Here is a 13,483-nt window from a genome sequence, read left to right on the forward strand (position 1 = left end):
GCGAGGCGGCAACAGGTGCGTTAAGTGTCAAGTCACCTGCGCGAGAGCAGCAGTGTCGATGTGAGCAACATGTTGCATGTGCAAAAGAAAAGATGAGATCCAAACAAAAACCTGCTGCACGATATTAATGAAAAGACAGTGAGTGATGCACGAAGCAAAGTGATATAATGTGTTTTTGTTCTTGTCTCTGTGTTCTTCAATGCTTAAAGGTAAAAAACTCAAACACAAAACAAAGGTTTAAATGCTCAATTATTAAGCACTCGATAAATATGTAGCAGTCTGAGAACTTGTGTAGGGAGTTTCACAACTTTCACTACAAACCCCGGAAAACTAAAGATCAGCCAAGTGCAGCGCAGGTAAATTCACTTGGAGGTGCGTTTAAATTTCATTTAGAGGATATAATAAATGTTTTCCAAGTTATAAATGGCATTGTTTAACTTTTCACCAGTGTGTTGTATATTAAAATAAGTTCATGTTGAAAGAAGCTATTGCTAAAAATGAGTGAAATGAGCTAAACCGACAGTGATGCGTTCAGGGTCACAGGTCTCTCTTTGTTACTTTTTTCACAGATGGTGCCTTTAGGACCTCACGTTATTTGCACTATAACTACGGGCTGCAGGAAAAAGTGCGCAGCCCGAAAAAAAAGGCGGCAAAAGAGGAGGCAGGAGCGGACTTAAATGTGTGTTTCGGGGTCCCGAACTTTGTCTCTGACTAAATCCCATGTGTGGCGAGGACTTGCTCAGGCCAGATGCGGATGCACTACGAGTTTCACGACCGTGCTGACATGCTGAACCCCCTGCAGCCCTGCACCCGTGTGACCTTCTGATTCTGTCATCCCAGTTACTAAACGGTGATGTAATCCTCCCCTGGTAGAGCGGAGGGAAAAGCTGACGAATGGGACTTTGAATTTTCGCCTCCCACGGACTGAACGCATCAGCGACAAACGGGTGAAACTGATTCGACCTTCTGATGCATGCAGGCTACAATTAGCGCAGTCAAGTCGACCACAGGCACTGGCAACAGAGCTGCTGCGAGTTTCATAAGCTACACTGTACAGGTGCAAACGTGTAAATACGGAGATGAATGTTTTTAGAGATGTTTTCTACAGTGTTTAGATGATGTTTACACACTCTCCTGTGCTTTAGCATTATATGTTGGGGGCAGTGTTAAGTGGCTTTTTTTTTTTGATCATAAAGAAGATGCAGGACCTTTGCATAGGAGGCTATGCTGTTAATGCTGTCTGTGATTTTTGGAAATAAGCTTTTCTCTGATACATCTGATGTTACAAGTGTAATGTGAGCAGAATCACTGAACCCGTCTTTTATAAAGTGTGCGCTATTTATACTTCTTACACATTTCATATGGGTTTTTAGTAACTAAAAGAAAAATAAATCTTTCTGAAATGAATTCTCTGCATTTGTTATTACAATCAGACAAGTACACTTGATACTGTGAACTATAGTGCTTTAATTCCTAATGGCAACTTCTCCACCACAGTGCATTCTGCGTTACCGTCATACTGTCCATTATTATTGTAAAAGAAATCATTCATACAACAATAATCACAGGGAATAACACAGACATAAAGTCAAATGCCACTTTATGTCCATTCCTTTTTATACCCACATAAAGTAGACTAAAAAAGTTGGAACTGATTTTCTATTTTTTCTGTACAATCATTTTGAGAGACATGTTTTGTTCAAAGTTGGCCGTCACATTTTCAAATAAATATAGCAAAACTGAAACATATCAAGTAAAATCATTTAGTATAGACAATATGAAGGCATGCCAAAAATAAATTCAAACAATTGTGTCAAATCTTCCACAGACTGTGAATGTCACGACTATTTACATCACCACACTGAATTAAAGTCACATTATTTTGTGTAAATGTGTAAAATAAAACATTCACAAAGAGAATGTCCATGAAAATTGGACTTAAGCCATAACTGAGTCTAAAAACTAACAACAGTACAGATTCAGGTTTCTTTTAACCGTGTCGATCATTTGGTTTGTGCATGAGGCCTCTACCACCGGCTCGTACATGAAATTAAAAATCACCACATACCATGTTTTACTGCAATGATACCTACCCTGATTAATAGAACTACTGCACAAACATAAACAGACAAAGAAAATGCACAATTGTCTAACTCGCAGTAAAGCACACTTTTTTTTTTTTCATCCAGTGCATATGAGAAGTTGTAAGAACTTAGTAAATCTGGAAGTGAGCTGAGGTGGTGCCGTCCTTCCAGCATCGCAGGGTGTCAATAACAGTAGAGCGGCAAAGCGGACACGTTCTCTCACGGTCGAACCACAAACACAGGCACTCCTCGCAGAACACGTGCTGCAGAAGAACATAATGCACATAATGTACACATGTTTAATTCTCGCAGTTACATTCTCTCTCTGCAATGTGCAGTAAATGATTGATTTTGGAAGCTAATGTTGAACAATTAAAAAAAAAAATCACAAGCAATTAAAAATATATATTTTGACCTTTGACCTCTCTCCAATGAGCACACAATAATTCTTGTAGTATTACACAAGGAGAAATGCACTTAATGTAATTTAGGTTTCGTGAGCACACTTTGACTTCACTGATAACACATTACACCGCACCTATTAGTGATGCTGCTGACAGTTGTCAGAGGTTCAACAAGCTGTAGACAACCAGACAGAGCCACGTCAGCTACTTTTTAAACCTTGTATCTGTTACATTTATTTTACTCAACTTTCATAAACCTAGTTTGTTGAGTCGTTACCTGACAGATAAGAGCAATGGGCTCTCTGAAATCAGCCTGACAAATAGCACAGATGTCTCCGGCCTCGCTGCACTGTTGACTGCCAGCCCTCACTCCATAACTCTGGATGAAACAAACAAAAAAACAAAGAAAGAAACTATTCTTCAAAAATGTTAAATTGAGTATATTTGTGTGACTGTGATTATACTGACATGTGAGAAAAAATAAAATCTGACCTGGGAGCTGCAGAGCATGACCAAGGACTTGCGTATGGCCGATACACGCCCACAGATGTCAAAGGACTGTAAAACAAACGCAAAGCAAATTCTTTTTCATGAGAACAATAACAACTTTCCATAAGCCTTTTTATTTGAGTTATTCTTTCTTCAGTGTTTACTATCTTAGCTTAAGTTCACTTTGCTAATGTGTTTCACAGTTAAGACCTGGTGACACACTGACCAGATGATTCACATTCCTAGAGTCATTAGTTCTAGTTATCCTAAAATTGGAAATGGAGATTATGACTCGCCACCTACGTTTTTCTGGTCTGACACTCTGACATACATTCGCTCTCAACTATGTTTCTTAAAACTTTATTTAACATTTCCCCCAAATGATGCAACTGAGTGACAGCAGTGATTCAACCCCTGATGCGCATCATGCACTTCAACATGCTCTACACAATATTGATACCGCCTGATCTCGGAAAACACCTAAGTTCTTCACCTCAGCACACCCAAGAAACTTCCCCCCTCCCTCACCGGTGTACCGGGATGCAGCTGACAACACGCATTACAGTGTGAATAGCTGTGACCTCACTGTGTACCCAATATGTCATTGGGTGATTCTGATCCTCCAAGTTCCTGATATTCTTCTTGGTTTCACTATTTCAGCTCCCGTTGAATATCGTGAATGACACAAAACTGACTCATACCTCGAGACTCTTTTTCCCACAGGCTTTTAAGTAACTACTCAGTGACTGGCCTTGCTATGACCCCTGAATGTAGGTCTGTTCATTATTTTAAAAGCCTTGCTGTCCGAATAGATTTCTACCTACGACCAGGGTCTACAGAGCAGCAGGTTCCTGCTACATAGTGATACTTTTACTACGATTACCTTGCACAGGCTGTAGATGATGATGAGTGTGGCTCCCAGGAAGTAGCTGTTGGAGGGGTCTTCGCCCATTATGTATTTGTACCACAGCTGGATTGGCACCAGGGCGCGAAAGAGCTGGCTCAGCTCCTCAATCAGCAGGTAGAACTTCCCCTGGAGAAGCGCACACAATTAGAAACCACACTGGTAACTAAGGCCACTTTCAATGTTATAATAAACCTCTGTGTCCACATGCAGACGTTAGTGATTGAGAATGTGCCCATTTATTATATTGTAATTTACAATGGCAGGAAACAACAGCCGGCACTCAGACAGTAAGAACGCAAGTTTTCAACTAAATTAAACAAATCTAAATTGGGACAATATGTATTCTTTCTCTGATCGCCTCAAACACTGGCCAGAAAGCAGAAAAAGCTCTATGGCTTCAGGGCACACTTCTATCTAGTCAAGAGCAGTGAGGTATTAAAAGCTTAAAAACAGCATGCCTCCAGCCCAAACATGGCTGCTGTCCAGATCTGCAGAGTTTCACAGCAGTACAGGCAATTTCCCCACACTGCAAGGGAAACTGGCAGGCGGCTCTTTCCACCTGCTACCCAGCGCTCACATTAAGATCGGCCCTACAGGGGCCTGCTAGCTGCCTTTAAAGGACCTCCCTTCCCTCTCTGTAATCACACTAAGAAATGAACTTCTGACTAAGTCCCCATTTCCACAAAGTGTGTTAAGTGAATTGAGGATGTATAAAAATAGAGATGACAAACTTCACCAACGGCTCCTTCAGCATCCTAGCCTGGATAATGACTTCCTGGATGTTAGCTGACAAAGACTGATGACTGTGGATAAAGAAACACGAGAAGCCAGGTTGGCAGGGGAGAAAGACCTCTGCTAGCAGCTAATTCATCTTCCTTATTGTCCCCTCAGCCTTAGATCCCACAGTGCCCATCACGCCCACGCAAGAACTGTCAAATTTAAAGTCTGGACACAAGCCAAGAAGTTTGAGTAAGCTCCACTGCAGGCCTTGATGTCTGCTTATATGGTTTGATCAGTTTAGATAACGACTTTGCTAATTTATCTGCTTATAACGGGCTCCAAACTGGCTACAATTTTCATATGCTTAGGCAGTGTCTGTGAACTCTATGAACAATGGTGAGATAGCATTAAAAACAGGATGTGAATTGCTCATAAAATCAATTTGAAGGTTTGGGTTTTTTTTTTTTTCTGTCTGTATAGGAAATGATTCATAAGTAAATAAAACGATGTGGGATTGAGACTATGTCTAGATCTAGCTGGTTAAATGCAGCATATGCTCGTTATCAGAATAACTGTTGCACAATCTCTGTTTGTAGCTTAAGGGATTTCCTCAAACGTGTAAAAAGGGTAAATAAATTATTCATAATTATTCTGTCAAAAAAAAAAAGTAAAATCAATCCATATTGAATTATTATTAGTCACAGTGCTACTTGACTTAGGCACTCCTGCTGAAACATTTCACCGAGCTGCAGAGAGGCTTTCTTAGCTTGAGGCCAAAAGAACAGACATGAAGAGCAACGCCAAGAGAGCAAAAAATAAACCACAAATCGATATGAAAAAGACCAAATTTAGGAAGTACTGCTTGTGCATAAGACTCTCCAGCACAACAAAGGAAATACTTAGAGCCTTAGGCAACACACAATTTTATGATTCAAACACAAGTGGTAAATATGAGCCCAAGCTTTTAAAATAAAGTCACCATGGAACGTCTGAATGTGTGCTTGGTACCACTTGTGCAGACTCGTGCTGACTGCAGTGATTATGCAGGATCATTAGTGCATCCACAAATGGATGCAGTGATGAAGAAGAGAGGCTGATTCTGTGATTTCATAAAGGTCAGAATAACTGAATAACAGAACTGTTAGACCTCCATGAACCAGCAGAAGGCAGGAATGATACCAACTGGGATTTTCTAGAAATAATGTGTCCCATTAAAGCAGTCAAATCCTGTATATGTATATAGCAGGAGTGTGTGCATACATGTCTTTAGTGTATTCGGTGTACACATTTTATTTAAATACTATTCTTGTGAGATTTTGGTTAGGGTTAGGATAAGGATAAGACTTAAGGTTAAGCATTTAGTTGTTATGGTTACGGTTAGGGTAAAGGGGCTGGGGAATACATCATGTCAATCAGTGTCCTCAGTATAGCGAGATGAGTGTGTGCATGAGTGTGTGCGTGTTTGTGTGTGTGTATGGCACAGGTAATAGTCCAGCTCCAGGGACAGATGACCTCACCTCTGCAACCCTCTGGAGGGCAAATGAGCTCAGTTGCTGGCTGCAGTGGTTCTGATAGGCCTCCAGGTCTGTTTATCAGTGGAAAATTTAATCCTAATACTTTGTAACTCCCCCCTCCAACACACAAACGCGTACCAGGAATATGACCTGCACCTGTATGGAAATCACAGTCTGTGCAAGTGTGTCTGCACGTGTGTCTGCAGTCATATTCTGCTGCCTCAGGCCAGACCTACCCCACACGCAGACACTAACATGCACAGGCTCACCTAAGGAGTACCATTTAAAACCTTATGAATACAAAACAGTTTCACACTGTGACTCTGCAGCACTTAATTCACTCAGTGCTGTATTTCAGCAAAGTTTTTTTCTTCTTCTTCTTTTTTTTTTTTAAACCGCGAACCAAATTTCATAACTTTAACTATGAACTTCCTCTAACCTGATCATTGTTTATCTTATGTGACGGAAGAACATCACTACAACAGTTTATCAAATATTTAAAGGCGCAACTCACAGATGTTATCTGTACTTAATGTTACCTATGTTTCACATCCTTTTTCCATAAGCAATATGAGGTTTTTATGGTTGTTCTCAATAAAGACATGAAAGATCTAAATTTTTGTTATGAAGTTATTTCAGGCACATTATATTTGTTAATACTTGACTTAAAGATTAGATCACATTTTATGACAAATTAATGCACAAAACCATTTAATTCCAATAGGTTATATTAGTCATACTTTTTTTGCCACTCTATTATCAGTGTAGTTTGGATATTTTGTATATGTATGTATAATTTTTTTATTTTGAATTTTTTATTATTAAAAAAAATGCCCTTTGTGATTTCATGGTCTACTCTTTCAGCTTTGTGTTAAAAGGAAAAGCAATCTAATCCTGAACGTTTGTGCAGTATGATGAATGTAGCTGTTGAGTCACAGTCACCACGGGTAGCTTACTTTGGTTAGGCTTTAATCAAGGTTTTCACTTTTTCTAAATCTTCATTTAAGCATTTTCTGCTGCTTTCAATCAGCTGATTAAATATTCTACAACAATCATATTAAGCTAAGAACTTATAATACTTAAAATATTTTGGCATTTATGATTCATGAGCAATTAGCTTAGTACAAAACTAAGTTTCATCACTAAAAATAAACAAGGAAACAAAACCTGTTACTACACCACTAAACCTGTATACTGAGATCATTCATTTATGGTTTATACAGTACTAAGTTAATAGACTGTAAACGTAATCATGCCCTATTAAAAGAATTATATGTATATGCAATAAGGATCAAAGGACTTCATGAGTATTTCTTACCCTGGATTTGAAGGCCAGAAGCATCTTGGGCAAGAAGAGAACAAAGCATTTCAGGCCAATGGTGAAGTACTTAAGGACAAAGTCAGTGATGCCCACAACCCAGATCAGATCGAAGAAGTCAAAGCTGTTGAGGCTGGGCTTTGCAAATATGAGGCTAGAAGACAAAGCAAACAACATCTGGATCACTTAAAAGGGTCTAGTGTTTTCAGTGGAGATGGCAGAATGAAAAGCAACAGCAAGGCAAATGTCTGCTTTAAGAAACTCTAAAAAACAAAATAATGAAATTAACACAAAATACTCACAGGACAACCCAAGATAACAATGAGAACAGTCCCTAAAGGAAATACAAATACAAAATGAAATGGCTTACACAACACAAAATGAATGGAAAACCCTACTTACATAGAGTAAATCTAAAACATAGGATGGTGGGTGAAGAAACACACACTAATAATAAATGGATACTTCCTTGTACACTACCTGTTGTGCAGCTCCTCGTGACTGAATGTGTAGTAGATATAAACTATATTTCCTGCAAGGAACATGATAATCCACAGAGCAACAAATACAGATCGTTCCTCCTGGCAACACAAAAGAGACACATTTTACATTTCTCTACATGTAAAATTGTAATTTAACATTGTTTTTTGCAAATGTGATCAAAGGGTATATGACTATGTGCACTGATTTAAGCCCATTCAGAACATCATCAGGTGTTATAGCTTTAAAAATCTGTAACAATGCAGGACTTGTAGTTGTAGTTGTTTACCCGTAATGACACTTGGTGCTTAAATGTGGAATTTGCATAAGCGAATGTGCTGGCCATCCCCACACACACAGCAATACCTGAAGAAAACAGGTGCAACATGATCACTAAATCAGACCTTATTCCTAATGAAACTTTGTGGTAATGGTGTACTATTACACACTGTTGGCAGAACTAATACTCCACAAACTGACGCACCCAGCTTATGTTGAAAGCAGACTTTAGCCAGCAGAATGAGGATGAAGGGGAAGCCCCTCTGCAGCCATGTGACTACTGCCTTCAGCTCAGACAGGGCTGGGGCTGGTGTTGACTGGTCTTCCTGTGTCTCCTCCCTGGAGCTATGCCTCTCTGATCCAGCTGCCGTGGTGGCCTGCTGGAGCAGAGAGGAGGTCCGGTGCTGCAGGGGCTGGTGGTGGAAGTGGTGGTGATGGTGGTGATGGTGATGCTGAGGCGGTCGAGGGAGAAAAGCGCCACCCTCTGTGCGGTGGGGGCCCACTTCTTCCCTAGAGGATGCAGTCATCTGGATAAAAACTTCAGGGGGAGAGCCCAGGACTAAGCCAGCTGCTTGGAACTGGGCAGATGAGACAGAGCCAGAGGGGACACCCACCAGGCCTGAGAAGATCTGCTGGGGTGAAGCAGGTGAGTCGGGCTTTAGGCAATCGAACACACCGCCTTCATCCAGGCTGCTCTCCGACCCCAGAGTTTGGCTTCGGCTCCTGAATCAGGAAATAAATAAAAAAATGATTGGCCTGGAAGATGGCTAGTATTCTTAATATCCTATTCAACATATTCTTGTATTATAAGAGAGCGAGTTGATATGTCATGTGAAAGAGTTTAACAAGCTTATGTCTCTGTATGAATACAGATGGGTAGTTTGTTTGGGTATTATTTTGCTACATATGTTTAAAAAGATGTAGCTAAAAGAAAACTATGACCTTTTCAGTATTAAAATGTAATACTGCCTATAAGTATGGACACACCCACGTTTAATTGTCGGTGTGTCATTCTAACCACTTCTCTTCAGTGATAGCTTTTCACAAGATGACTTGCTCCCTTTCAGTGACTGGGATCACTATTGGTGTTTTCCACTGATGCTGGGTGTTAAGGCCAAGTCATGGTCATCAAAGGTACTGGATGTGGTTAAGGCCAGGGCCCCTATGACCTCATTACACTTCATTTTACTTTATGAACTGGTCACACTGAATTCACGCTGCAAACCTAAGTGGTAAGCACAAGGCTAAGAGGTACGGACAGGACAGGGAGAGTGCACATACATTTGACTATAGAGTAAATTCTACAAACAACAGCTTGCTAAAGCAGTTTCCTTGTTTCTGAAAGCTCATTTCACACCTTTCTGAGGGCATGCCATCCGTGTTGCTGCTGTGTCTCCTCTGCATGGCATAGCGCTCATCACCACATGGTCCAGCCCTGAAAATGCAAATCAACGATGTCTGATTGACAGGGATGCTACCGGTGAACTGCTCTTCTAGGCCTATTTAGTTATTCTGCTTTGTGTGGCTTGTAATGACTTAAACAGGAAGAAGCTGCATAATAGCGTAGACTACGTTACCTGAATGTGTTCAGTGAACTGCCTTTGACCTTTTGTCATAGTTAGTGCGCGGTTATCTCTGGTAACGCTGCAGCTAAAGATGCTCAAGATGCTACGACTCCGAAGGTCCAGTTTCGGGAGAAGCATTGAGCTCATGGCTAGAAAAACTTCCGGTGTGACGTCAGCAGGGCGCCTATCAACCAATCAGCGTCCTGCTTTCCACCAAACCACATCCGTGTTGGAAATTTGTTATGCTTGTAGTGGATGTTATAGAGATTACGTTAGATTTCGCGGGATAAACATCGCAGTTGCTGCTTGTCAGACGTAATGTTGGACAGTTCCCAAGAGTCCTCTTCAAAGGATACAAAACTGTGCTATAGTAAACTTGCATCATCAATGTTTAGCTTGTCTAAGGGAGGAAGCTAATGCTAACGCTATCGAGCTAGCTGTCTAACAAAGCAGGCTTTTATGGTGAAACACCGCTAGCTTAGATGCACCCTAAACCGTTTTTAAGAGCATAAATAATATCGGCATATTTAAAGGTTTTAAAAGTATAAACGTGTAATTGTGAACAGGCTAGACCAGCAAAATGGGTTAGCTAACGCCGCTGCCCTGACTCTGAAAGCAAACCTCTTCTGTTATTGCTAATGCTGTATTTTTAGCTAGCGTTGCATTTGCAGTAGGATATCGTTACAGCTACCGTCAGTTTTGAGCTATTTGAGTCATCGGGACATTTCGTTATATACCTGACTAATAAATCAGTCAGTTGATATCCGCCCGTGAAGATTTTGGACTGTCAGTGTCACCTCCCCGGCGTCTTCATATGAAAATCATGATATGATGGTGCTACGGCGATTACTGAGAAAACGCTGGGTGCTGGGAGTAGTCTTCGGACTGTCTCTCATCTACTTTCTCACCAGCACACTCAAACAGGTACAGAGACTCGCAGTGAAATTAATTGTCTCATCCTATTCACTGGTGGTGCATTGCACATACACGTCCATTGAATATTTGTTATGAGTTAATATCATGTGAGGAGCAGTAGAAACTAATCTCTAATATCTCTAAGTCTTATTATTTTCATCCCATTTCAATCCCAGACTCACCCCACCATGCTGAGACTCATGATCAGGGCCCTGCGGGGGCCATAACATCAGTTGCAGGACTCCTTATTCTTCATGACTGACTGGCTGTATGTTTAGGGTTGCTAAAAGACCATGTCATGATTGTTTTAGTCGCAATGATGATCTACGGTCTGAATTGGGATCTTTCTTCACAATTGATAAATTTAGTGTAGAGTACAGTCAGACAACACATAGCCAAGTCATTTGCTAGAGATTGTGGACATGGAGACACTGGAGAAGAGTCAGCTTACACGCCCTTAATGCAGAATGCATTAGTTATAGATCAGTCACCCAAATACCTTATGTTATTGCATGATGGATATAAATTTAAACACATATAGTCCCTCAAACATTTCCTGTTTTACTACTGGGAAACTTAGCTCCGTACAAGTATCAATAATATCCTTAAATTCAATATTGCCCTGAAGCAGCTCTGCACAGTAAAGTGCAGTATTGCCCCCAGTAGCTTAATAACAACATCAAAGGGACAGCTAGAAATGATACAGCAAGATGTCTAGTTTTGTAGTTCTGGCAATATAGCTGACTGTAATAATTTGTGGTGGTGTTTATTTTTACACCCTTTTTTTTTATATATTCAAACAAAATAATCACTCAAGCAAACAGATTATGTTCCTTGCTTTGTCTGATCAACCATCCAAAGCCTAAAGATATTGAGTTTACCATCCTAGATGACCTAAAAAGTATTCATAAACTTAGGAATAAGAACATTATTCAAACATTATTATAAGAATGATTTTGTCTACTGACTTATCAATTAATCATCAAGTTGGCCGACCTGCATGTAGAACTTTGCTAAGCTGTTCTTTCATCACCTTCTCCTGTGTAAACTTTGCAGGAGGAGCGGACCATACGGGACCGCACACTTCTAGAGGTTAGAGATTCAGACCATCGCATCCCTTGGAAAGTCCGTTTCAACCTGGGTAACAGCAGCAGACAGATCACTCAGTGCAGAAACTCCATCCAGGGGAAGACGCTGCTTACAGACGAACTTGGTGAGTGATGCAGACACTGCTCACCACCACACGGTGATGATAATCTGACAGATCAATGGACCTGCGCTTTAGGTTTTAATCAGTATGTCGTCCGTGTCAATGTTTTACAGGTTATGTCTGCGAGAGAAAAGACCTGCTGGTTAACGGCTGTTGTAACGTCAATGCTCCCAGCTCAAGACAGTACATTTGTAAAAGCTGCCTGGCCAATGGCTGCTGTAGCATCTACGAGTATTGTGTGTCTTGCTGCCTTCAGCCTGATAAGGTTATCTATCACATCAAGGGTGTTTGGGAGCTTGGGCTATTACTATCATAAACTGTCAACATGCAACTTGTGAGACTGCTGTGTGCATAAATTCAAAATGATCGTTTTAAGAATTTAGACACTTTAAGTACCAAAGCTGAGTCTTAAAATTACAACCTACACACTGAAGTGTAATCCAGGGGACAAAAAGTATAAATTGAACAGATAAAAATCTACACCAAGTCGTTTTACACTTACCCTCTCTTATCTTTTTTTAGCAACCTCTTCTTGAGCGCTTCCTGAATCGTGCAGCTGAAGGTTTCCAGAATCTCTTCACTGCGGTGGAGGATCACTTTGAGCTTTGCCTGGCTAAGTGTAGAACCTCTTCTCAAGTATGTTAAGAGATGTGTTTAAAACAAAAATCTACTCTGTTAGAGCAGTTCTCTTAACGGTCTAAAAATGATTAAAATCTTACTGAATCACTCTTAAAAGAAACTATGTGGTTATTGTAGTCATCTTGAAAGAACATACATGAAGAGTGAAAACTGTTTAGCACGCCTTGCACATACTGTATGTGCAAAATATTGTTTATTATTATTATTTAAAATGTATATTATACATTAATAAGCATATAAAATATCATATATTCACAACCATCAACAAAGCAACCATGATGCACTGACAGCTCAGAAACCTTTTATTTATCGTCATTTGCTTTCAATAAGGGTGTCGTACCAATTCTGAAATGTAGGATTGTAGATTTCCTCATTTAAAAATGTATCACCGGACAAGAGATACTTCATGCCCATTTTTTTTTTTTTGAAAATGTGTTCAATCTGTTGTTTTAGCAGAAAAAATACATTTTAATTTTAAGAAAAAGGCATTGCATTTATTAATTTCTCCCTCTCTTTCTTTTTTCTCTCACTCAGAGTGTCCAGCATGAGAACACCTACCGAAACCCTCAAGCAAAGTACTGTTATGGAGAGAGTCCGCCAGAGCTCCTTCCTGTATGAGCAGTTACTCTGGTGTTTAGGAAGTACAAGAACAGTGGAGGGCTAGTGAAGCATATTGTCTGGACACCGAAGGGTGCTTGAAGAAGAAAAACCTCTGTCTTGGACAGTTTTGCGTTATAATAGCAATGAGATGAAGACATTTAAGACCAACTTCAAAAATGGACAAATTCTGTATGTGATTTGATTATTTACACTTCATAAGTGCATAGAAGGCTTCATACAATCATCCATGATGATCATCAGGTCTACATAGCAGGCAGCTCATCCATCAGGATTCGCTTCAAACCAGTTCATTACAAAAAGTAGGTTTCATTTTAAAAGAAGGTGACATCCGTTGTATG

The 13,483-nt window shown here is 40.2% G+C and overlaps 2 protein-coding genes across 2 annotated transcripts; one reads left to right on the plus strand and one right to left on the minus strand.

The window, feature by feature from the left end:
• Positions 1 to 1,410: 1,410 nt before the first annotated feature.
• Positions 1,411 to 9,913, minus strand: rnft2 (ring finger protein, transmembrane 2). The gene is made up of 10 exons (XM_026343549.1): positions 9,773 to 9,913; positions 9,553 to 9,630; positions 8,401 to 8,918; positions 8,206 to 8,282; positions 7,917 to 8,017; positions 7,437 to 7,590; positions 3,861 to 4,010; positions 2,981 to 3,046; positions 2,766 to 2,867; positions 1,411 to 2,347 (listed from the first exon to the last, which is right to left on the minus strand). The coding sequence occupies exons 2-10, from the start codon at positions 9,597 to 9,599 to the stop codon at positions 2,213 to 2,215; spliced, it is 1,350 nt and encodes a 449-aa protein (XP_026199334.1). The 5' UTR covers positions 9,600 to 9,630; positions 9,773 to 9,913; the 3' UTR covers positions 1,411 to 2,212.
• A 69-nt stretch (positions 9,914 to 9,982) lies between these two features.
• On the plus strand, positions 9,983 to 13,288 carry c9h12orf49 (chromosome 9 C12orf49 homolog). The gene is made up of 5 exons (XM_026343550.1): positions 9,983 to 10,684; positions 11,732 to 11,888; positions 11,999 to 12,150; positions 12,408 to 12,521; positions 13,059 to 13,288. The coding sequence occupies exons 1-5, from the start codon at positions 10,589 to 10,591 to the stop codon at positions 13,140 to 13,142; spliced, it is 603 nt and encodes a 200-aa protein (XP_026199335.1). The 5' UTR covers positions 9,983 to 10,588; the 3' UTR covers positions 13,143 to 13,288.
• The last annotated feature ends 195 nt before the right edge of the window (positions 13,289 to 13,483 follow it).

The sequence above is a fragment of the Anabas testudineus genome, chromosome 9 (assembly GCF_900324465.2).
Source record: "Anabas testudineus chromosome 9, fAnaTes1.2, whole genome shotgun sequence".
NCBI lineage: Eukaryota > Metazoa > Chordata > Actinopteri > Anabantiformes > Anabantidae > Anabas > Anabas testudineus.